This window comes from Pinus tabuliformis, chromosome 2_2, assembly GCF_031772625.1.
Source record: "Pinus tabuliformis cultivar Carrire ecotype Pingquan chromosome 2_2, CPIR1, whole genome shotgun sequence".
In the NCBI taxonomy this organism is placed as follows: Eukaryota; Viridiplantae; Streptophyta; class Pinopsida; order Pinales; family Pinaceae; genus Pinus; species Pinus tabuliformis.
This window is the reverse complement of record NC_142300.1, coordinates 1,111,532,047-1,111,558,875: the sequence shown is the minus strand read 5'-3', so window position 1 is coordinate 1,111,558,875 and position 26,829 is coordinate 1,111,532,047. Positions and strand designations below refer to the sequence as shown.

The 26,829-nt window shown below is 38.8% G+C and overlaps 1 protein-coding gene across 3 annotated transcripts in view; it reads right to left on the bottom strand.

Moving 5' to 3' along the window:
* Window positions 1–21,330, bottom strand: part of GCN2 (protein kinase family protein) — a 444,532-nt gene extending 423,202 nt beyond the window's left edge. For 2 of the 3 annotated variants that reach the window (XM_089405808.1, XM_089405810.1), the window contains exon 1: window positions 20,817–21,177. In XM_089405808.1, coding sequence (XP_089261934.1) covers window positions 20,817–20,953 — 137 coding nt within the window. In that variant the 5' untranslated portion in view covers window positions 20,954–21,177. The other variant, XM_089405809.1, reaches the window with a different exon arrangement.
* Between the last annotated feature and the right edge of the window lie 5,499 nt (window positions 21,331–26,829).

Here is a 26,829-nt window from a genome sequence, read left to right as displayed (position 1 = left end):
TTAATGATCGAGATTAAAACATATTCACTAAAGTAATTTACTTTACTTTTCCTAAGCTTCTTTAGCCCAATGAACCAACATAATAATATGTGTTTTTTCCTAGTTAGACTTAGGCTAAATTAAATTAGCAATCTTGATCATATGAGAGCAAGTACCTAAGGAGACTATGGGTGACTTCCGCAGGCCTAGACAAAAGGCCAGTGCAAAAGTACCTGCCCAAGCTACAAACATCAACAATGTTGCCTATTCTGAGAGAGATAGTCACAAGTCTTCCAAAGTTCGACATTGAGCAACATGAAGTATGTAGAGCATGCATGCTTGACAAGCATGCCAAAGTTGTTTTCCCAAGCAACGAGCATAGGTCTAAGAAGATTCTAGACTTAGTACATTCAAGCATTCAATGTTGCTTTCCCGAGTAGTGACCATAGGTCTAAAGAGATTCTAGACTTAGTGCATTTAACATTCAAATGTTTGTGGACTATTGTCAATAGCATCAAATACAAGAAGCATGTACCATGTCTCCTTCATAGATGACTTCCCATGCAAAACATGGACCTACTTCCTAAAGACTAAGAATGATGTTTTTAGCAGGTTCGGGACTTCAAAGCTCTTGTTGGAAACTAGATAGGGAAGAAGATCAAAGTCTTGAGATCAAACAATGGGGATGAGTATACCTCCAAGGAATTCAAGGGTTTTTGCAAGGAGGTAGGAATCAAGAGGGTTAACAATTGGTACAATAGAATGGGGTTGCAAAGCAGAAGAATCAACCCATCATAGGGGCTATTAAGGCCATGATTCATGAGTAAGGCTTGTTAATGTTTCTTTGGGTAGAGGCATGTAGCACAATAGTCTACATCCAGAAATGATGTCCTCATAAGATCTTCGAGGACAAGTCACCAGAGGAGGCATTCACTGGTGTGAAGCTAGAGTTGAGTCAAATTTGAATTTTTGGTTGTCTAATTTATATCTATGTACCAGTAGAAAAGAGGACTAAGTTAGAACCCTCAAACACGAAGGGTTTATTTGTAGGTTACAATGAGACTTCAAAGGCATTGGCAACATTGGTTTAACATTCGAAGCTTCATGCTTCTCATCCTCTATCAGTGGAATAGGCTCATGGGACATCCTGGTCTTCCTCAAACTTTACATCCCTTCTCACTACCATATTCCTCTACTCTAGACTATAGACCCTCTATGTTACAATGAAACATCAAAGACCTAGTGGGTCTATATTCCAAAGCAGAGGAAGAAGGTAATGAGAAGGGAACTAAAGTTTTAGGAAGACCAAGAAGTCTTATGAGCCTATTCTAGTGACAGAGGATAAGGAGCAAGAAGCTTTGAATACTAAGCCAAAGTCACCGATGACTTCCAAACTAGTACAATAGCCTCTAGGTGAAGAGGAGATAGCAAACCCTCCCACTTCAAACATTGAGAGATGCTCGAGAGTATGTTGAGACTCCTAGGAGCACATTTAGAAGGAGTGAACCTCTGAAGATGTTTCCAGACCACGTGGCATTAATGAGCAAGATCATAAATTTCGAGCCTTCCAACTTTCAAGAGGAAAAAGACCCATAGGTTTGGCAAGATGCCATAATGGAGGAGTACACCTCCATCATGAAGAATGATGTCTGGAATATAGAGCCAAGACCGGAGAGGAAGTCAGTAGTGAATTCCAAGTAGCTTTACAAGATCAAGCATGCAACACATGGCATCCTTGAGAAGTTCAAAGCAAGGTTCATGGGGAGAGGGTTCTCCCACAAAGATGTAATGGACTATGAGGAGACATTTGCTCCATTCGCCAATTATACTTCCATTAGAGCACTTATGTCCTTAATTTCATTTATGGGATGGAGGATACATCAAATGGATGTGAAGACAAATTTCCTTAATAGGATTTGTTACCCACCAAAATGGGTAACTCTAGAGGAAAAAACTTTTCTCATGTTCTTCACATCCAATTGGCCAGCCAGCAACCCCTGACAACCACCACTAGTTGATGTCGTGCCATTATATCTTTGCCACTTGCATCAGCCTTATGCTTCTCACCTATCTAATGAGAGCACATGGACGAAGGTGGGGCTTACACTCAAACAGTACTTTGATCATTTTGCAATCAAGTGTTTATGCTTGTTTTTTTTTGGGCAAGATAAGTATGCAGTTGAGAATTGAGAACCTAAAGAGATTTTGGATGAAGAACTGCAAACCTATGGCCACACCCATGATCACTAATATGAAGAAGGATAGATTCAGATTCAGAGTTGGTGGATCCCATGTTGTATAGGAAGTTGATTGTTGATTTGGGGTAGCATCGGATGTGGTTTAGGCCTCAAATTTTGCAGGGAGGCTTGGGCACATGTATCCAAAGAACCCAAAAAACGTTTTTGGAAATTCCACCCAGAAACAATTTTATTAAATATTTTTGGGCCCCTAAGTCTAAACTTAGGAAATTAAAAATATTAATGGGTATTAATCTAATTATGGGTGCAACTTCTAGAAGAAGACGAGGATCGAGCTAAAATGATCTTAGCCATTGATTAGCTTTTAATCTGGGTCGTTGAATGTCAACGAGAAGGTTATTTAAGGAAGCTTGAGGGTCATTTGGAAGACACACCGAAAGATCAAGAAATCAAATTTCTAAAGTGAGAAGTTCTCGGGTGGAAATTCTGATTGAGAAGATTTCTTGCAGTTGACGGGCAGAGATAGCATCTGGAGAAAGAGAGATTTTCTCAATCGAAGAATCATCTGCAGAGAGAGGCAGAGAGTGATCTAGCAGGTCTCACACAGAGGCTGACGCAGGGCCACGCAAAGGCAGTGCAGAGGGTGAAAGAGGGTCCGAAATTTTGCGGCAAAGTCAATTTCAGAAGTCGGGAACCGAGTGTGAGACCGGGAGGCTGAGAGCAGTGACTCCGGGCAACAAATCGATCAACTGGCTGGGTGACGCAGTGCCTGGAGGGGTTGATGCAGGGGCTGCGTTAGGACTGCGCAAAGGCAGCGCAGGACCTGCCAGAGGCACCTCATCCAGTGACGGATCAGCCGGGATTTTTCTTAGTGATTGTGTGAGGTAATCTCACAAATATTCCTGCCAGTATTCCTCTCTTTGTAACTGAACAACCCTTGAGGTATTCAGAGATGTATTCAGAATTTGCTACTGCTTAATAATAATAAACCCTCAAATCTGTTGCACCAATTTTCCCTCATTGTGTTTTTCCAGGGACATTTGTCCAAAAATAACAGTGTTATTGTGTTGTATTTTTTTCTTGCTCAGTCTCTTGTTTCCGCATATAATTTAATTAAGTGAAGGCTACAGTAGTATTTACTTCAATATTTACCGTAGCACACAGTAAATAACTTCTATGGATTAACAAGTAGGAGAAGTAACATCAATTTGTTGTAGTAGGAATTCCAGTTTAGGAATTTTCACATTGATAGGTTCCTTGATCATTGATGTATTTGGTCAACATTAGACCAAATATATGTTTTGCAGTAAACATCTTGAGTCAATTCATGGAGGAGACAAAGCAGGAGCATTGGGTAGTAGCAAAACATGTGCTCATATATTTGAGGGGCATAGTGGAGTATGGTCTAAAATATCATGGAGATGGTGAAGTGAAGTTGCAAGGGTCTTCAAACTCGAATTGTGTAGCCAGTGTAGCAAATAGGAAGAGCACCACAGCGTGTTGCATTAGCTTGGGGTCAATGATGATATCCTGGTTCAAAAAGAAACAAACTTATGTGGCACTTAGCTCAAGAGAAGCAAAATATATGGCAGTCAGTACTACTAGTTGTGAGGCCATCTAGCTTCACAAAATTATTTGCAAGATTGTTTGATCGAGAGTTGGACCCCATAGTGATTTATTATGATAATCAGAGTTATATCAAACTCTTTGAGAGTCCAATGTTTCACAACAAGTCCAAGCACATAGAAATCAAATATCACTTCATATGAGGCGATATTCAAAAGAGGTTAGAGAAGCTCCAACATATTCCCATAGACCGACAGGTAACTGATATTCTGACCAAGCCCTTAGCAAAAGGGGAGTTTGAAGCATTCAGATAGACTCGGATTGATGTAGAATTTCTTCCTCACTAAGAGGAAGTGTTGAGAAATGTAGCTCAAGCAAGAACTCCTTGCACAAGTTCAGTGTGAACATGCAAAAATGGTTCAAGGCATTCTTTGGTGACTATGAAAAAGCGATCAATAATTCTATCTTGTAATTTCACTTGAAAACAAAAAAATAAAAGTAAGAGTCTAATATTTTGAAGTCAACTAATCTTAGTGATCTGAACGAAATGTTCTATAAGTTCTAGAACATTAGTAATTTAAATTATAGGAATAAATCTTAGCCATACATCTCATGATTAAGATAGGTAACAACTAGAATTGAGGAGATTAGTTATCTTTGAGAGGGGCACTGGAGGATGGTCTCACACACATGAGAAAAGAGAAAGAGAGATGGAGGAAGGAAGAGTGCATCTGGAATAAAAGAACAGTAGATTTGCTAAAGAGACCAGCAAGTACAGCGGGTTGACAATCTGTATCACTACTATAGCTGTTTTTCTTCATGCGCAGGCCATACACCTTCAGATCTAGCCATACAGTGTATTGTCGGAGTGTGCTTCAGAGATTTAGAGGGAAAAGGAGCAATTTGTTGTCTAGGAAAGGCAGAAATAGAGCAGGCTATACTATTGTAGTTGCACCCTCTTTTCACAAATCATACACTATTGTTTGAAGTGATTTTAATGGTTGTACAGCTACTGGTTCAAAGTAGTGTTTTAAAACTCCGACTTGGGTTTGGAACCGGCCGAGGGTCGACTCCGACTCCGACTCGGTATCAACTCGGCCGGTTTGATTTCAATGACTTGGTCATTGTAAAAAATACATTAAATATTTATTTTTTTATGAAAAAACATAATTTTAAAGGTTTTCATTCATGTTTCCAAACACAATGCATTAGAATATAGAGAGAAGACAACATACGATCAAAGTAGGCTCATGAATATATCCATTATATCATAATGGAACCCAGTGCACCGTCCAATACATACATGATATAGAGATCAAAACAAGAACACATAACCAAGGAGGCTCTAAATAGCCTCTACAACAAAAGTAAACTATAAAACATCACTAGGCACTAGTACTACTGGTTACTGCTAAGTTGCTAACCTCCCCAGTGAAGCTTCTACCTCAAGAGCTTTATAATGATACCTTGGGTTCTTTCTGAACCCAGCTGCATGTGCCATGTATAGGGCGATGGAGTTATTTGTTCCATATTTGATCAATGATTTCCCAAATGGGCCCATACTTAGCCACTCTATCCTTGTATGTTGTCTTTATTTGCTCATTTGCTTGATCCATAGCCTCGTAAATTGTAAGGACTGAGCTGATGTAAAGAACCATTTCTGAAACTATAAAGATTTACTGAACTGTAAATATTGTAAGGAGTTTTTATAGAGCTATCTATTCTAAACAGAGTATGAAACTTTAAGAAAATTTCTGTTCTAAATTTATGCAAAACTTCATATGACTAATTGCTTGATTCGATGATAAGTACTTACTTGGTCTGCTGCGGATGTCTGTTGCGGATGAAAATGTTTCAGAACTCCTCCAGTTTGCTCCCGTTTACCAAAAGACCGAAACCACCCAGCCAAACTGAGCAGAACCTTGCTACTCAGTCCAGTAAGCTTCTCAGTTGAAGCAGATTGTTCCCCCATGCCCAGAAACCTCAGAACAACCAGCTCTCTTTCCATAGGTAACTCCAGTTTACTTCTTCCGTCTCCTCTTCGTTCTTCCTTCTTCTTTCCGATCCCCCCCCAACTCTTCTTTCTGGTTTATAAACTATTCCTTGGCAGTGTTCATCCTTCCTCCAACACCCATCGTTTCATTTCCTCGTGACACCCTTCCCATGTCCTGTCATATACATTTCTTTTTTTTAAAGGGTATATTGATTTTGACTAACTTTCCTTTTGTCCGATTTTAATATAAAGGTTTAGACTTATATCAAAATACTTTTTCATTAGTTTAATTTTATTATTTTATTAATTGATTAATATAATTTATTTAATATTACTTTTATAGATAGGTCGTTACATACACCCCCCCTCTTCAGAAAACTTCGTCCCGAAGTTTGAGTTTTATCTTATATGAATATTTATGATAGCAATTAGTACATTTTCCTTAGGATTGTGTATTGAGGTTAAATTCTTACTTAATGTAAGGGCACTACAAATTTGGTGTTTTGAATACTTTAGGTTTATAACTTTAATGATCATGTTTTATTTCATCAGGTTCCCCAGCTATTTACAAAATCACCCTATCCTTCCTAATCTCTTCCGCTCCCATCCTATCCGTCCTCTACTGGAGTATGTCATGGCGTCAGTTATACTGGCCTAACCATTTATAAACTCCAAGGATGACAGCGTCGGTTATATCGACCTGATCCTTAGTAGGCATCTGGCAGTCATCATCACACGTCTAGGGGAGCGTGACTCGCACAATCCTCCCATGACCCCAAGGTTCGGAGGATACACGGTGGGTAACACCTCCACCCCTCCCAGTAGAATCAGGGTTAATACCCTATCATGGAATCTCTTTGAGCTTTAATTGTTTTGAGGTTTCTGTCATTACGCTGTCATTTTGGTAACGAATATTATCTGCAATCATAAACACTTGTCCATGCATTTATAAAATGTGCATTAACATATTCAAAAACAATAGTTTTTGTCTAATTCACACATGTCAACTACAATATAACATACTTTGCCATATTCTATTCATGTCATTAACTTTCATATTAAAATGTAATCATTCTTTGATTTCTATCTCATCAATCATATTGATATGCATAAATGAAACAAAATTATAATATCTTAATTCCCATCAGAAGCAAAATTACTCAAATATTTAAACTTTACTTTGATAACTATAATTTAGTAAGATCAATAACATATTCCATTTTGGTATCCATGTACTAGCGGAATTAAACAGATATTATGTCATAAAAGTTCATGTTTATATATGGTCATTCAAAAATGGTTCTGAGTCTCTAATTTACAGTAAAGTAAATATATACAAAACATAGTTTAAAGTTCTTCAAAATTGACACAGATTGGGGTATTTTTGACATATGTTCTTTGTATCTTCCCAAGTAGCTGATCCAGGACTATACTTGTCCCACTGGACCTTAACTTGGTCTACTAGACGATTTTTGAGTTGTCGAACTCTACGTTCCAGTATACGTAATGGTTCGACCGATATGGTTCCTTCGTCCGATACCTGCAGTTCCTTCCATTGAAGGTTATGAGATTGGTCAGCTATGTAATGCCTTAATACAGATACATGAAATACATTATGAACTTTATGCAAGTGAGGTGGCAGTGCAAGACGATAGGCAACAGGTCCAACTCTTTCCATGACTTTAAATGGTCCAATAAATCAGGGTGATAATTTTGTCCCTTTTCCGAATCGGATAGTACTTTTATTCAGTTTGATGCGGATGAAAACCTGATCCCCTACTTCATACTTCCTATCAATTCTGTGAGCATCAACATAACTCTTTTGTCTATCCTATGCTTCCTTTAACCGCTGTCTAATTTGTTTTACCTGCTCTTCCATTTCTTGGATTAATTATGGTCCTATTATCACTCGATCTTCTAACCTGTCCCAACTTAACGGTGTTCTGCAAGGTCTGTCGTATAATGCTTCAAATGGAGGCATTCCAATTGAACTGTGGTAACTGTTATTGTATGCAAATTCGACTAAGGATAAGTACTTTTCCCATTGTGATTGCTGATCCATAACATACATCCTCAACATATCTTCAAGTATTTGATTTACCCTTTCTGTTTGCCCATCAGTTTCAGGATGATAAGTTGTGCTTAAATTTAATTGAGTTCCTAAGGTTGACTGCATGCAAGTCCAGAATCTTGAAGTGAATCGAGAATCTCTATCTAATATAATATTCTTAGGTACTCCATGAAATTTGATAATTTCATTTATAAATACTCGAGCTACGTCCGTAACGTCATAAATATCTCTTACGGGAATGAAATGGGTGTTTTTCGTTAATTTATCCACTACTATCAAAATGGCATTGTGTCTTTGAGAAGTAAGAGGTAGCCCAATGATAAAATCCATAGAAATAATCTCCCATTTGGTCATAGGAATGTCGTGAGGTTGTAAAAGACCCGCTAGATGACAATGATTTGCTTTTACTTGTTGACATTCCAAACATCTTGCAATGAATTGAACGATATCACGTTTCATGCCCGACCAGAAGAAGAGTTTCTTGGTATCCGCATACATTTTCTTTACTCCAGGATGTGCACAATACACTGCTCTGTGGGCTTCCTTAAGGATAGTGTCTCGAAGATCCCTATTATCAGGAATATACATCCTCCCATGAAATCGTAAGATTCCATCATCTTCTAGTTCATATCCTTCAAACTTAGATTCTTTTGGCTTTTTACTTTCAAGACTAGATCTCACCTTTAAATACCAGCTATCTTTTATGAGATATTCTAGTACTCGTTGCCTTAAGTCTACTTTGATAGGTATGAGAGAAAATATCCGTGGTCTTCTACTTAAAGCATCTACTACTACATTTTCTTTTCCCTTAATATATGATATTCCAAAGTCATATTCACTTAGGAATTCACTCCATCGTCTTTGTCTAACATTTAAGTCTCTTTGGGTGAACAAATATTGTAGACTTTGATGGTCACTTTTAAGTGTAAAACTTCGCCCTACTAGATAGTGTCTCCAAATCTTTAAAACTAGTACTACAGCAGCTAACTCTAAATCATGAGTAGCATAGAGTTTTCATGAAGCTTTAACTTACTTGAGGCATACACTATTACTCCTCTATCCTGCATCAATACTGCACCTAGCATTTGTTTGGATGCATCAATACATACCATAAAATCTTTGTCCATATCAGGGACTCATAAGATTGGTGCACTGGTCAGTAGTCTTTTGAGTTTAGAGAATGCTTTATTACATTCCTCAATCCATTCATACTTAACACCTTTACGCTGAAAGGTTGTAATCGGCTTTGCAACTTTGGAGAATCCCTCCACAAATCTTCGGTAGCAACCAGCTAAACCCATAAAGCTCCGTACTTCATGTATGTTTTTCGGTATTGGCCATTCCATGATTGCTTTTACCTTCTCAGGGTCTACTGAAATCCCTTCACCTGATATGATATGACCTAAGTAATGAATCTTTTCCTGAAAGAACGAACACTTGGATAATTTTCCATACAACTGATGTTTTCTAAGGCAGGACAACACTATCCGTAAATGATCTTCATGCTCTTTCTCATTCTTGGAATAGATGAGTATATCATCTAAAAAGACTTGTACAAATTGATCAAGATATTTGCGGAAAACACTGTTCATAAGATTCATGAATACTGTTGGTGCATTTGTTAATCCAAATGGTACCACAGTAAATTCATAATGCCCAAAGCGTGTCCGGAATGCAGTCTTAAAAATATCACTTTTAGAAATCCTTAGCTGATGATAGCCTGATCAAAGATCAATTTTTGAAAAGACAGCAGCTCCTTTCATTTGATCGATGAGATCATCAATTCGAGGCATAAGATATCGATTCTTTACTGTAGCTTGATTCAAGTCTCGGTAATCTATGCATAATCTTAAGAATCCATCTTTCTTTTTGACAAAAATTACAGGAGCACCCCAAGGTGATATACTAGGTCGAATATGTCCTATATCCAATAGTTCCTTCACTGAATTTGTAATTCTTGAAGTTCTGGAACTGTCATTCTATAAGGTGTTTTAGAGATTGGTTGAGTACCAGGTTTCAATTCTATTGTGAGATCTAGCTCTCTTACAAGGTGTAATCCTGGTAATTCCTTTGGAAATACATCCGGAAATTCGGTTAACACCAGATATTGTTCTAAGAATGGTCCTTTTTCTTTACTTACTTCTTGAATTACATATGCCTGACAACCTTTTCTTAAGCAACACTTCATTTTCATTGCGGATATGTAGCGTAAAGATACTTTTCTCTTGATTCCTTGAATTTGGATCGCTTCTCCTTCATCATTTATACCTAGAATTCTTTTTCCATAACAGTTTACCCAAGCTTGATGAGCTTCTAACCAATCCATACCTATGACAAGATCATAAGTTCCTAAGGTTGTGACATAAACTTTTAATTTAGTCGTACAGACGCCTAGGTCAATTTTGCATTAATCCACACTTAAGTCTACGGATTGGAGTTCTCCTGAGGCCATTTCTTCTTGTCTAAAATCATTTTGTCTGCAAACTGCTAACCTACATTTGTTTAATGCATATGACGAAACGAAACTATCTGTGGCACCAGTATCAAATGAGATTTTGAGTTTTATACCATTAATAACACCTGAGGATTCCACTACAGTGGATTGATGTACTGCTTGATTGTTGTTGACTGATGCATGAATTCTATGATTGCCTTGATTATTTGATATTGGTTCCTTTCCAGTCCTATGCAATATACTTGATGAAGCTTCTGGACAATCACGTTGAAAATGCAGTCCTCTACATCCCCAACAATTAACCTATGTTGGTCCTCTTGAATCAGGACGTGAATTTTTAGATAAAGAGCTTTGTCCTCTCATGTTGCTTCCTCTCGAATTTCTCCCTCTATTAGCAGTTCCACGAGATGTCTGGTGAGCTCCAGTATTGTAGCAATAATGCTACAACTCCTGGGGCTTCCTGTCTCTTAATTTTATCAACCCGGTAGTTCGTACAAACTTGGAAGCGACGGTGCTGTATGCACAAGTACTAGCTCTTGTCGCAGCTGTCACTTGGTCAGCTGGCACAAGTCCGCTAGGGCTCAAGCCAACTTCTATAGGCTCACAGAAGAAGCTTTATCAATGATGGACGAAAGCTAGCACAAAGAAGACTAATCTACTTGGCAAAAATGAACTGAAAGCAAATCAAAACATGGAAACCCTAAGAAACCCTAATTTAACTAGTCTAACCTCTATGATGCAAAGAATGTGAAGGAAACTTCTACCAAGGATGCCATTACCTCTAATAAGTGAAAATGCATGAATCTAATCTACTTGCATCTTAAAAGACATGTTTTTGTATTTTTTCTTTAAGTGGATGGAGTGATTGTGATTTTGTGCTTATTAGGGTTTGGTTGTGCAGATGTGATGCGGAAGGAAGGAAAGCTTGGGAAAGGTTGGGGAGGCTAGGAGAGGTTCCCAGAGATCCTTAGCATCAGTCCACAGAGGTTCCTCACTTTCAGAGGCTCAGCAATCGAGTGAGTGGCCTCCTACAGGATGTCTGCAGGGGATTCTACAGGAAACGCAGGGGTTTCTATAGGAAGTCTACAAATTGCTACAGGATGACCTACCGTGGGTGTTTGAAGTGATGGAGGAGTGATGGAATGGTAGGGGGAGATGTGTAAGGTAGGAATAAGGCTGGTGATGGCTCGGGAGTGGAGAAGTAGGATGGAGAACGAGTGTATGAAGTGGGTTGATGGATGGAAGGTTATAACAACGAAATGTCTAAAGAATGAAGTTACGTGAGGAGTGGAGGAGTTTGGGAGATAACAGAGCGTAACAGAGGTCAAGAATGTGGTTGTATGCGTGATCAAGACGAAGAAGGAGGTAATAGAATGATGAAAAGCAGTGTAAATGAAACAAATGGCTTATGACTGTCACCAAGATGAAAATTCATTAACCTAAGCTACCTGAACTCAATGAACAGCAAGATAAAGCGTGTAGAGGAATGTGCATGAAGCAGTGATGAAGGTGTATGGTGCAAGAGTGAAGTGCATGGAAAGATCTATCATAAACGAGACTATGTTGCAGCATGTATAACGTGAAGAACTGCGTATTTTTGTGGCTGGTATAGGCTGCACTCCAATCTCCAAACGGAGATGGCAGTGGAGACTTTCTCAACCTTTTTTGCTGGAGCTCCAATGTATTATCAACCTGCTAATCTAACTAAACAACCGAAATCAATTCAACCATAAACTAGTCCTATCTATGCTCATGAAAACGACTAAATTACCAAACTGTGAATTCGAATTGCATGTGAAAATAAACAAACTCAAGGTGCTGGAACGAAATGCAAACACATTACAACACTGAGGAGATCTATTGCTCTCAGGTTGGGCCCTAACCTGAGAGCTATAGCTCCTTGAGAAAACTCAGAACTAGATCAAAATCTGCCTTCTTTATTCATAATCTGATGTCATGCCAAATTGGCTTACAAAAAGGAACAAAGACCGAGCTGTGCTCAAAAATTACAATAGTAATGCGAAAGTTTCAACAACCTATCAAAGGCTATGGCCTCCATACTTATGCAAAACGATCATCCAATAGGTGTCTTTGATTTTAGGAGCTCGGCTGTCCAACTGAAGTTTAAACCGCTGATCCTGTAGGACAGTCATAATTGCTGTTCCTGTAGAACAGTTATAACTGCTGTTCCTGTAGAACAGCTGGCTGCTTCTAAGCTCGGTGGGGAGATGGATTGGAGCTCGGAGCTATGGTGGGAATCACGAGGAGGGTCCCAAGGTTGTGGACATCCTCTCCTAAAAACCAGCAGTGCCACCTCATTGTCTCCTTGTCTCCTTTTCACGTGGTCTTTTCTCCCTTTTAATGCAAAAACCTGAAATCATAATGCATTAGTCACGTAGATAAAGTGTCTACCCTTCTTCCTACAAACAACACGAATAAACTAAGAAATGCATGCATAAGCAGTAAAAAGTGAATGGTTTGAGCAAAACAAGTAGGCCAAATGAGCCCAAATTATACCAAAAAGTGGGGCTCATCAATGTCCATGGACTGGTATTTGATGATTCAACGGCTATAGTATTAACTGCCATGGGAGCTCTTGTTCCTACATTTCTTGGGATAAATCTATTGCCATAAGGTGGCCTTGAGCTACCTCCTCTGAAGAAATTTCGGGGAGTCTTTCCAGGAAATCCTGATTGTAAAGGTTTTGCTGGTCGTACATCCTTTTTGATTCCTAGATGTTCTTCTGCATAACGACCACATTCTACCGCCTCAGCGACTGATAATGGTTTCCACATGCTCACCAAGGCCCTGATGCGAGGATTTAACCCAAATATGAAGCGTTCAGCTTGACGTTCATCAGAATCTAAGTAGTGAATGTATTTTACAAGCTCCATAAACCTTATCTCGTATTTTTCCACTGTTTTATTACCTTGAACTAATGTATGAAAGGCTCTAGCTTGTTGTTGTTGAAAATATGGAGGTAAATACTTTGCACGGAATCTTTCCTCGAACAATTCCCAAGGGACATTATCCATTGTGAGGTGTAGTTGTTTTCCAGATTTCCCCACCAAATCAAGGCACTTTCCTTTAATTGAAATACAGTAATTTTTGTTTTTGCAGAAGAAGAGTGTTCTCTTAATTTAAAACATATGTTCATTCCTTCTAACCATGCCTCCGCACGTTCTCCTACTCGACCTCCTGAAAATTCTGGGAGTTTAATTTTCCGAAGCTCCCTAGAAATATCTATTATATCTTCCTTTGATCTTTTATACTCAAAATTCTTTGGTTCCGCTGAATTGGTTGCTAAGGGTTGAAGTTCTGCTTTGGTCTTAGCCATTGTTGACCCTTTTAGTGTTTCCAATAAAGATTCCAATGAGTTCATTATCATGGTCAGCTCCGGTGCTGGAGCAATCGGTATTGATGATGGTCTCGATGGAGGCAATGATGATAATTGTGGTGATGGAGATGATGATGACGACGGTGGTGGCATTAATGATGGTGATGCTGCCCGATCATGTCGTCGTCGCTCATATGTCCTTACCATTGTAATGCTTCCTGTATAGATAATAAAATTTGTAAAAAAAATTGAGGTATTCATTTGAATTTAACACATAGTTTTTGCAACTTCACATTTAAAAACGGGTATAGTTTTTTTTTGCTATTTTTATCTGCTAGGCAGATCTTACTGGTACCGAGGTTAAGGCAGGTAGTCTCGCGACCTCCTTGTCCTAATGCAGGGAATCCTATCTTAATGCGTAATAATACTTTTCTAATGCATGAGTCTTTATAAATCCTCTTTTAACATTGCAACATAGCCTAACTATGTAATATAATCATTTTATTATTAGTGGACTAATTTTAATCTATTTTCTTTTAAATGTAATATTTATAGTAAACAAAATATAAATATAATATCATTAAAAATAACTAAAGTTCTTTACTAATTAATTTAACAGTATTCTTCTTCATTATTATAAATGAATAATTTTTAGCAAATGGGATGTGGCCCGTCTAAAGATATGATATTAAATTATAATTCATCAATTTTATTAAGTCCAAAGGCCCATTTAAATAATGTATAGTATAATAATCGATCATAACTATTTCTTTGTCTCAGTAATATTTTTGTTATTTTTTTTTTAATGATATCATTTAATTTAGTTGTTTTGGACTCTATTTTAATCATTGTTTTACAACCAGGCCGGCTCAACTCGGAAACGGCCGAGTCAAACCGAGCCGGTAAAAAAATGTGTGACCAGGCCAGCAAACCGGCTCGGTTGACCGAGTCATTGATGACCAGGCCGAGTCATCCAATGACTCGGCCTAGTCATCAATGACTCGGTCAACCAGGCCGAGTCCGTATTGACCAGGCCTAGTCATTGGAAAACGGCTGGGCAGCGTAAAAAATAAATTTTATTCACTTTTTTTTGGATTTGTGGTGTGAAATTAATCTATTTGGATGTCTGTAATTTTATTATGAAGTACACAATGCATAAAGTATGCCATGAACCATGGTATGAAGCAATAATGGGAAAATGATAATTATAAATCTTACGAGCCATGTCTGAGAAATGTCAAATCTGAAGTTGATATTTTCGAAATATATCAGGACTGAGGGCCAGCTGAATGCCCTTCTCCTGCTCAGAATATCGGATCTGAAAATGAGTTATTTCAACTCAAAATGATCTCGGAAACTTAACAAAAATGCTGCCCTAGCAATGAAAAACTTGGTTGTGAAGAAACCAACGCTGAAAATATGCTTAAAGTGTTCTATAGCTGTGCTTTCTGGTGAAAAATCAGGTCTGAAAGTGTGCTCTAGCTGCCATAGAAGTGACAAAATGAAGCTTGATTCTTTGAAAATCAGATCATAAAGTTTTGCCTTAACAGCTAGCTGGTGAAAACAGCCTGAGAAGTGCAAATTTGTGCCCTAGCTCCCCAAATTAGTTCAACAAAAATCACAAAATGTGCCTGAGATGCTATTGCTGTTGAAAATCTGCAGTATTTAGTTTACCCTAAAAATAGTAGAGGTATGTTGTAGTTGTGTCCTAGCTGCTTGTTGGAGTTTGGTCTCACCAATCAAAAATCCCTTCACAAAAACAGAAAAAGAGCTGAAATGGACAACTTTGGCATTCTACTGGAGAGTGTCCAGTTGACAGTGGTCTGTGGGTCAGACCACATATGTCTTGACTTGACCTGGTTTTTAGGTCATTTGTGTCTGAGTGCCAGCTGTGGTTTGAATTTTTGAATGACTTTAATCATTGCATAGAGGATCAATGGTAAATCTCTAGATACCAAGTTTGTGACCTTCCGTGGAAGAGATGGAAGGTATTTCACCTCTTGGAAATTGAAGCTCCATGAGCCTACTTTGATCATATGTTGTCTTCCATCTATATTATAATGCTGTGTGTTTGGAAACATGAATGAAAATCTTTAAAATTATGTTTAAAATATTTAAAATTATGTTTTTTTATAAAAAAAAATAAATATTTAATGTATTTTTTACAACGACCGAGTCATTGAAATCGAGCCGGCCGAGTCATTACCGAGTCGGAGTCGGAGTCGGAGTCGATCCTCGGCCGAGTCGGAGTCGGAGTCGGAGTCGATCCTCGGCCAAGTCGGAGTCGGAGTCGGAGTTGTAAAACATTGATTTTAATAATAACTTACAAAAATATTACTAACTCAAATTTTGGGTCAAAACCAGTAGCAACCCCTAATAAATCCCCATATAACAATCAGATCGAATCCTTTGTCAAGCCTTACCAAGCTATACCCATCGAGCAAAACCTGGCTCTCAGCCACTGCACAATCTTTACAATTAGAAAGTGATGACTGTCGTGCCCGATGGCACGGGAGGGGAGTCCCTTGACAGAGGAATTTAAATGTGAGTAACCTGGATCGCATAGCGCAGTGGATTAGCGTGTTTGACTTCGGATAAAAAGGTCAACAGTTTCTGTAAGATCAATACTGCGTCATTGGTTTCTCGGTTCTCATATATCAAAGAACTTATTTAATAATTTCGATATGGAAAGGCCGGCGTTCGAAGGTGTACATACGATGGGGAGATCGGTGGGTCGAAACCCCTGCCCAACATTTCCGTAGCGTAATTGGAAAATCTGTATGAGTTGAAGTGTTTATATGGTAGGGAGGTCGAATTCCCCGCCCGACACTCCTGCCTTTTACCATGGATGACTTATAACTTTATATCGCATATTTAATATGGTGAATATATCGTATGATATATACAACGATATTAGTATTACAACTTATATATATATATATATATATATATTGATACGCAGTTTAGAAAAAAATAAAAAATAAAAAATCTGAATATTGTTTATAACTTTATATATTCTATAATATAACCGACACACCGCTATATATATATATATATATATATATATATATATATATTTATATTACCGGCATTAAGATTTGATGCAATATAATTTATGTTGTTTAATATATATACGGTATGATATATCATATTTGTTTAAACCTTAATTCATCGCTTGACACCTGAACCGTAATTTAAAATAAAACTATTTCCTTGGCACGTTTCCACAATAACACGATTGCATACTTCGCGGATCATTTCTTCTATTGACGTCTGGTCCTTTAGAGACTAGCGAACTTATGTAAAAAAAATTGTTGTTATATAGCACTGTTGTTCATGCCCTTTGTTTCCAGTCTTTGTGAATTAATCCATACACAGGTAGCACTGTGAATTGCAGCAACTAGGCATCGGCTGTGGTGGTCTTTTGACAGCAAGAACAGTAACCAGGAGTCTCAGGCAGAAGGTTCCAGGAGTACAGGCAGTTGTACAAGCTGCGGCCACCAGGAAACAGCCCATGATCGCCGAGCAGCCATCAGGAACCAGCAAGGAAGCATGTAAAGCCACCAGGTAGCCACCAAGAAGCTGGGGGCAGCAGGAGTTTCGGGCAGTCAGCAGACGAGCAACAGTAGCTGTAGAGATCCAGGAAGCAAAGAAAATTTTCAGAGTAAGTGTTCGGGTTACTTGTTGGGCAATGGCAGATTTCCGGGCAGGAATTCGAACATCTCTGGGGCTTTGCTGTCACCTTGAGGCTTCTGAAGAATTTTGTCATGGGGTAGTCAAGTGTTTAAGGAAAGTACTGCTTGGCCTAAAGCCATGCTTGGGTAAAGCATGCACATGTAAACTAATCACTTTTCTTCTTTTCGGATACAGAGTTATCTTTCCAGGATAAGGACTTTTTCAAAGTCATCTGAAAACAGAAGTATCTTAGTAATGGAGCAGGTTTTAGTTGCATTTCTTCAGTCAGAAGATGCATCTGCAGCAGTGAAGCACTTGCTATCACTACTTTAGACAGAGTTCATTATGTTTGTAATGGAAGGTTTTCTATAATATTTTGTCACAAACTTTTTGACTCTTTGTTCTTTGTTTTAGATCAGGCAACGCTATCTTAACAGACTTAACAGATCCGAGAGTTTGAACTAGCTCTGATACCAAATGTAAAGACTGAGCTGATGTAAAAAACCATTTTTGAAACTATAAAGATTTACTGAACTATAAATATTGTAAGGAGTTTTTATAGAGCTATCTATTCTAAACAGAGTATGAAACTTTAAGAAAATTTTTGTTCTAAATTTATGCAAAACTTCATATGACTAATTGCTTGATTTGATGATAAGTACTTACTTGGCCTGTTGCGAATGAAAATGTTTCAGAACTCCTCTAGTTTGCTCCCGTTTACCAAAAGACTGAAACCACCCAGCGAAACTGAGCAGAACCTCGCTACTCAGTCCAGTAAGCTTCTCAGTTGAAGTAGAGTGTTCCCCCATGCCCAGAAACCTCAGAACAACCAGCTCTCCTTCCGTAGGTAACTCCAGTTTACTTCTTCTGTCTCCTCTTCATTCTTCCTTCTTCTTTCTGATCCCCCTCCCAACTCTTCTTTCTGGTTTATAAACTGTTTCTTGGCGGTGGCCGTCCTTTCTCCAGCACCCACCGCTTCATTTCCTCGTGACACCCTTCCCATGTCGTGTCATATACATTTCATTTTTTTTAAAGGGTATATTAATTTTGATTAACTTTCCTTTTGTCTGATTTTAATATAAAGGTTTAGACTTATATTAAAATACTTTTTCATTAGTTTATTTTTATTATTTTATTAATTGATTAATATAATTTATTTCCTAAAATTTATTTAATATTACTTTTATAGATAGGTCGTTACATAAATGAAGCCCATAGCCAATCTTTCCCCATCCACCAACTGGAACACCTTAACAAATTGACCCAAGGGTCTGGCTCGGTCGACTCGGTCGGCTCAACCAGTTCGGTAACAAACTGGCCACCGGGCCGTTTTTTCTGCCGAGTCGGACCGCCCGGGGGTCTGGCTCGGTCGACTCGGTAGGCTCGGTTCGGTCGGCTCAGCCGGTTCGGTAACAAACTAGCCACCGGGCCGTTTTTTCTGCCGAGCCGGACCGCCCGGGGGTCTGGCTCGATTGGCTCGGCTGATTCAGAGCTGGCTCGGCCATTTTTTAAAACACTGGTTCAAAGTAGGGTATAGAGGTCACCTTGTAAGATTTGATCAAATGAATGAAAAGCTAATTTGAAAGAGAATTCCATGTGTATGTGTTTAATTTCTTCTGCTGTTCATTTTTCAGTTATTTGTGTGATTGATGCAATGTTCAGAAATTTAATTTTCTGCTATTAAATAATTATGATTGAGTTATTTAGCATGAGAACATTAGGACAGCAGTCACCTAGGCTTGAAAAATTTACAAAGATAATGACCATGGGGGTAGAATCCTATAGGAAACGCAGACTACTGCAATCAATTGGCATATTCATCGAGACTCACCTGCCCTTCAGTGATTCCCTGGATGATCCACACCATATTCTTGGCCTTTATTAGGAGAACAACAGGGCAATCAAAGTCAACATCTACGTACTACTTGGATCGCCCCTTCACAAGATCTAGGTGCTAAGATGGCTTTTGACTCTAAGCACATCTTACATTTCCTGGGGGTGGGAGCGTCTTATCATACACCCTAACTTTACTTCGCATCACTGATCTTGTAATATTGTGTTGCCTCTCAGGCAGTTGATGATCAACTCTCATCAGCTTTGAATCGAATCTGAACATTGTATCCCACGAGAGGAGAGGTTTTGTCAGCTATTCCATTGTCGAAGGTGAAGCCAAGAAACATTTTATTTCTATATTTGTCATCTACTATGAGTTGAGAAGAAGATACCCCTACCTGCCATATGATGCAGAGAGATCCATATGCACCTTCACCTGATATCCTAATCAACGGTGTCTAGCTCTTTACATGCATGAGACAGTGACTCTAAGGGGATGGAACCTGTAGGCTGCTTCCAGAGCTTGCCCTGTCAGATTGATTACCTTCTTTCAGTCAATTTCTGCATTTGATGACGCTAAGAAACAAGCAGATCTTTGATAGGTTAGAGCAGCCAACACCAAGCTTGCCGTACCCCAAAGCTGGTCGTGTACTTCCCACAACAGCTAAGTGAATTTATTCTATGCACAGATCAAAACGGCAGCTCAGCCATTTCAGAGTCACATGGAGAGAGTCCTTTTCCTAAACGTTGAATGTTGGGAGAAGGTTTGCTCATGTTTCCCCGATGCCTCCCAGGACAATCCAGCCAGACTGCCTTGACGGCATCATTAGGTGCTCGACTCTACAGCAGATAATTCCTCACCCTTCCCCTCTTCCTCTTCATCCTGAATATCTAGATACTCCCTTGCACTCTCTCCTCTTCTTTTAATTAATATTTATTCCATGTTTTCTTCTTGATCATGCTCTATTTTGATTTGTGCTTTCAAGCTGCTCAAGGCACCCCTGCAGATTGATAACATTATTGGTACTTTATGGTCATGCTGAACTTTTTCTGGGCACTTGTTGGCCGAATGACCTTCTCATTCGATCATCTTTGTAACCCCTTATACGGCCAACTTTGTAACCCTTCGTACTTTCGCGTATAATGTTAAGTGTTTTCATTCGTTTTCTGCCAATAAAAGTACTGCAAAACTGGTTCAACGTTGTGAGCCAGCCCCCGTTTAATCTAATTTAGCATTGTCCAATGATAACATTAATTCTGTAAATATTTTATCTAAAACATGAACACGAACAACGTGAAATCCCCTGAATTTTTCTCGTAAAACATCAACCTACGAAAGGACCCTAATCATGAGCTGCTTTAAGAACTCAAGAGGAATGCAGTCAGACAGAGTAGCTTGATTTGAACTTAAACGAGCTGCTAGGAAGAATTTAGTTACCAGACCACAAACACTTCACTGAAGTTTATTCAACTCGATCCAAAAATAAAATGTATGAGAGAATTGGTTCAAACCAAATAAATCTTACGTTGACCCTCTGATGCTTATAATAAGCTTAAAGATGCGTTAAATTAACGCAGTCTGTCACAATTTAAACGGCATTCGCATAAACATCTATCGATATTAGCAAACAAACCATTGCAGGGACACGAAACGGAGCATGAAATCGGAGTCAAAATACGGGAAAATGCATAGAGAAAAATGAAGTTACAGGGCAGTAATTTCCTCCGCGAGCAAATCTGTATCTCCTTCTCCATGGGGAACGTGATCTTTGACAGAAACTCTGCCCTTATTTTTGCTACTATTGACAGAACCTCCTCGCTTGCGTCTTCTGGTCCCTCTACCCATCGTACTACCAATTCTTCATTCCGCTTAGGCCTTTGAGAGATCGATTGCTTTACGCCTGAAGACGATGTCAAAGCTTCGACTCCTGAAATTTTGGTTTCAAAAATGAAAAATGCATATTCAACGCGGCATTGCACAAGACATGATGAGAAACGACCGACGTGTTTCCTTTGGTTTTCAAGGATGTTTCCTTGTGTATAAATTCCAAAAGAAGGCGGCGGTTGCGTGCAATCGCTCACCTGGCTATTATTTTGCATTTGTTCCTAGTAAGAAGTCAGTCCAGATGCATCCATTCATCCCTGGCAATTGTGAAGTTGCCAATGAGAATCCGGTTGAGTTGTGTTCTTAGTATAGACTGTTGTTATTTACGATGAGTAGTTTATCCTTTGTTGTAATTTTATAAATTAAATGTAGCTGTATGTTATGGAATTTTTAAATCAATGTGGCTAAAATGGAGTAAGTTAATAATCAGATTGTGGTTGGCGGTACTATTTGCTTTCCTATTTACTTAGATTCAATTCCAAAGGAATATGTTTAGTTGATTGTGATAAGACTTAAAGAACAGAGGGATTTGATTACAAATAAGTTTAAAAGTAAAAGTGCAATTCTTTATGATATTTTGTAAAGTGAAATGGGGTTGCTCCCATTGAAGTAATCGCTATGGTGAAAGTTATAAGATATGTAAAAAAAATTGAGCAAATGGAAAAGGGCAAATGGCCTAAGGTTGTCTTTAATGATATATTGTGCAAAAGGAAGAAGATTTGGTTGCAGTAAAATAACAAATGGTTTAGAAAATGGGGTATTTGCTTGAACATGTGTCCCACAAGCAGTGAAGAGATAAAATCTTTTGTTATAGATAAGTTCCACAAGCGTACTTCGGATAAGAAGCTAGAGAGAAAAAAAAAAGTACTATATCAAAGAGGTTAATATCACTCATAATCATCAACAAAAAACGTACACAGGGGCCAATATTTCTTGGAGAGCCAAAATTTGTATTGCTTAGTTAAGGACTAATTCTCATCAACTCTCTTGTGAAAGAGGGCACTTGAAAAGGCCAAAAGAAATGTGGGAAGAAAGAGTATTTACTTTTTGTTCTTCTAGAAAAGTGGAAACAGCGAAACATTTTATTTTAGAATGTGAGGCCTTCAAAGATAGCAAGGAAAGTTATGCAAATATTTTGGCAGCTAGCTCTTGGGATAATTTATTCAGCAAGGGGTTTGTCGAGAAGTTGGGAGCGGTGATTGTGAAGCTTCAAATGGGAAAGAGTTGAATACAGGAATCGGATGGCAAAGTAATCTATCCCATAGGCTATCTTTAGCCTCATGGACATTAAAAATTTCTCTCTTTCTTTTTACTAGAATAGATTTCACTCCTATGAGGCTAGGGTTGGTTGGATGTTGTTGAATATACTCTTGGTGTTATGGCGGGATGTTGGATATATTCTTGGTATTATAGTGATAGTTGAGCAATTTGATCTTAGCATTGTTCAAATTATTCCAACACATTGTTGATTCACCATGGTAAAATAATAATAATAATAATAATAAAGATATAACTTGATTTTTTAATTAAAATTCAATAAAAAAATTGTTGAAAGTTGATTTTTTTTTGGTTCTTGTAAACTTGTGCAAAGGATTTTCATTGATATAATGTAAAAGATATTACATTGAGGATAAATATGCAAACATTGCAAGAGATAGTAGCATTGAAGTAAAGATCTACTCCAAAACTACATAAAGCAACAACACTAAAAATAGCCATAGTGTCGACTACCCACAAACTAAAACAACAAAACTGAAGGCTATAACAATGTGTAAGGAAAGAGTTTTGAACTAAGCCATCCAAAAACACAAGGCCACATAGCAAAACCAGATAAACCATAGATAAAGATAACAACAAGATACGAATGCAAGATTCAAAAGATCCATCACGATAGTTCTTTAATGCCAAACTTCAAAGCGACAACTTGTAGACGATTCCACTGTGAATCCTTCAGCCTTTTCGTTGTGCCACCAAAATCAAGGGATATAACAACTTATCCAAGTCCTACCCCATGAACGATATAATGTGTCGTAGTATCCATAAGATGAGAACATGTATCAAAAATACTCTAAGGACCAACCAAGTGTCGTCCCAAAGTAACTATGCCAAGATTCGAAACCGGGAGAACCATGAGAAATAACATAAGCCAAAGAAACATCTGAACAAAAGACAAAGACTTCAGAGGTAGGAACCATCCTTAATCCGAAGATATAACTGTGAAATTTGAAGGATTGTCAATAGGAGAGTCTACAATGCCTCTAGGAGGATCAGTCGGGTCCCCTAAGGTTGAGTTTGATACCACATAACCTTCCACCCTACTTAGATGTGAATCAATATCGTCAAGGTAAAAACAAATATTCCTTAGAAGGTGTTTAATGTCCTCCTGTCCTGCAAAGAGTTTCTAATTATCCACTTGTTTGTCTCTCAAAACTGTGCTAAAAAGAGTTTCTAATTATTGATGAACCAAGAGAAAGTGCAGAAATATAATCTCATTTTCCTTAACATTCTAAGTTCAGGAAGCCATTTGAGACCGTTGACTCCAATTTTTAAATCAGAGAAGTAAGGACATTCCCGAAACTCTTGTGACTCCAATTGATGAATTTCCCTTTGAATTTACAATGGTACTGAGTCAAAAGAGGATGCAAGAGATTCCCAAGTGAAGAGCCTATGACGATGAGGGCCAGCATTGCTTGCTCCCCCTATTCGACTAACGTATCTCTAACGAGGAGGCATGGTAGGTTAGTGGAGAGATTAATTTTGATAACCCAAAAGAGGACCACTGTTGACTAAATGAACTGCGCAGTAATGCACTAGACCTTGATTGGCAAACCAAGACACAAACAAGTCGTCCCCCCAATGCCACTGACGAAGCCCAAATTCAAAGGAGATAGATAATTCACGACACACCAAGGGCATAACCCTATTAACACTCAGAGAACCCCACTCGCTTTACACCACACTAAAATTCCACAAACTCAAACAACCCACTAAAACATTCCCATAAGATATGACCAGTAGATGTGATGTCATAGTGTTTCGAAATGTAATTAAACAAAGAGAAATCTCAATTGTGAATACAAAAAACCAATATCCCAGAGCAAGAGTTAACCTAGACTTGTAGAAGAGGGAGTAGCAAACTACCCAAAATATATTTTGCACCTTTAAGCAAAAAAAGAAAACCCTCGTACTAGTACCAACCAAGAAGTTACCAGGGTACCAATACTACGCAAGAAAACGAGATCCCTGCAGAGTCGTTAACCCAAAGGGTTGAATTAGAAAGAACAACCACCAGTTTGAAGACCAATGCTTGCTCTGTAGTGTGCAAGAATAAAACGAAGAACATTGCTTCAATTCATACATCAATATAACTAATCCTCCTGAAAAAGATGACTTTATGTCACTAGAGCGCCAAATGATACCAGTAGCAATGAAGCAAAGGACAATCTCTCCCAATCCCCCAAAATTTTCTTCACCGACAAACTAGAGGAAACAAGATATGCTACCGACAACAACAAAGCAGGGGATAATCACTCCCAATCCCACATAACTCACTTCACTAACAAACCAAAGACTATAAGGTGAGGAGATCACCTCACCTCCATTGTACTGCAACACGAACCTCTGCCACCCTAGTTATGCTACAACCATGCATTTAAAGTGAGACAATGTAAGGTTATCCACCCAAGCCCTGGTATTGTTTCATGCCACGCCATGTGATCTAGGTGCATATTAGTTTCCACGCACCTATCCCACATAGACCTCCATTCAATTTCATCTGTTTCCTTGTTTATTTCAACATTTACTATTTTTAGCAGTTTTTCGGGTCCTGAACTTCCGAAGTAGTTTTGACCCCCTAAACAACGTTTTTTTGAGGTCCGTTGCAAGCTCATAAATGGGACTTGTGGCAAATATTGTAGTACTCGGAGAGACCTTTCCAACAAGGTATTGTATAGGCCAAATGGAGATAATATGACCAAGTTATGACCCCCGGGGAGTTGGCTACCCAACTAACCCCAACAGGGCCCACAAACTCTTGGCGTTACATCTCTTGGGCTTAGGGTTTTCTCATGTTTTTCAATAATAAATACCCCCTTGAGCCTCATTGTAACACAATTCAAAGGCATGTATCCACCACATCTCTTCTCAGAGATAAGGTACCATCATCCAAGTTAGTCTTATTTCCATTTTGTCTGTAAGCATATTTCAGTATTTGATATTAATGACAGGAAGTGTTATTTCTACTGCATCTTTGTATTTATGGTTATATCTGTAATTTTTTGTGTTTTTGTTTAAATTTAGATCAATGGTATCAGAGTGGTCCACTCTTTCTCTATTTTTATTTGCATGTCCCCAACAAGGTCAGGATATAAGGAGTTAGGGTTTGAACTAGTAGAACATTTGCAAGACCAACCTCGCAAATCCAAACAGCCTCCCATGGCGAAAGAAAAGAAAGATGAGGGGGTAGGAGATCCTTTCAAAATCTTGCTCAAAGAATCCCTCAAGCAACAGAAGAATGCGATGATGGACAACTTTGCCCAGATCCTTCAGTGATTACCCAAGGGCGACGCATCTACTTCCAACAGCTACTCTCGAAGCACCACACCCTTTAAGGTACAAGTTAACTTTGACATTCTCATATTTGAGGGTTAGATAGATGCGGACGTCGTAGATAAATGGTTAATCTTCTAGAAGGATATTTTTATGTTCATGATTTTTCCAACTGGGAAAATATTACTTTTTCTCTTCTCAAAGCGACCCCACATGTCAAGGACTGGTGAGAAACCTACTTTGAGCAGAAGGATGAAAGTACACCCTCACTATTTTCCGTCGCACCCACTTGGGATTCGTTCTGGGACTCCATTAAGGAGTCGTACTACCCTGTTAGGAGCTATGAGGATAAATACATAAAGTGGACCACAGTATGATAGGGAGGGGACCAAGACGTGCCAGAGTTTACCAATGTTTCTCATACCCTTTGCACGAAGTTGGGCATCAAGGATTCTGAGAAACATTTGGTACTCAAGTACAGCGACTTCCTACGTAGGTACATCCAGGATGAGATGGAGTTCCTGGATATCTCCTTGCTCGGCACAACGTACTGATATGATGTCAAGATTGAGCATAACCTTAAACAGAAAAAGTGAGACTTTGGATCTACGAATCTAAAACAAGGGAAAGGCGCCCCCAAACTGCAGAGCAAAGGGCAAAGCCAAGGCGAGGTGACCCAGGATAACCCGTGGAAGCCACAGGAAAATAACAACACCATAAAAAAAAGAAGGACACAGGAAAGTGGCGTGAATTCCATAAGAGCTCCACTCACAACACAAGTGAGTGTTGGGCCAAGCAGTCACTAGTGGTCGAGTTGAAGGCTTCTGAGTCCGATGCATGTTCTGACTCTGAGTCAGAACCTAACAAGGGGAATGACAAAGGGAAGCAGATCATTGAAATGGAGCCTAGTGCCACTGTAGCTACCACCAAGGTCTAGAAGATCGAGCCTGAAGATCCAGAAGAGGGGGAGCGCATATTCCACTCACAGATGTGGGTGAAGAGTTCTCCACTGCAATTTATTGTCGACAACGAAATCCAAAAAAAACTCATTTTAGCAGAGGTTGTGAAGCGGATGGGCCTACTGACTATAACACATCCACAATCATACACCATTGGGTGGCTTCACAAAGGACGAGATCTACGTGTCAACCAGCAGTGTCGCCTTCCTTACAGCATCAAGCCCTTCACGGATGAGGTATTGTGTGATGTTGCTCCTCTTGAAGTTGTAGTGTATTATTAGGACAATCATACTTATGAAAGCGCCATGTTATATATGAGTCTATACCTCA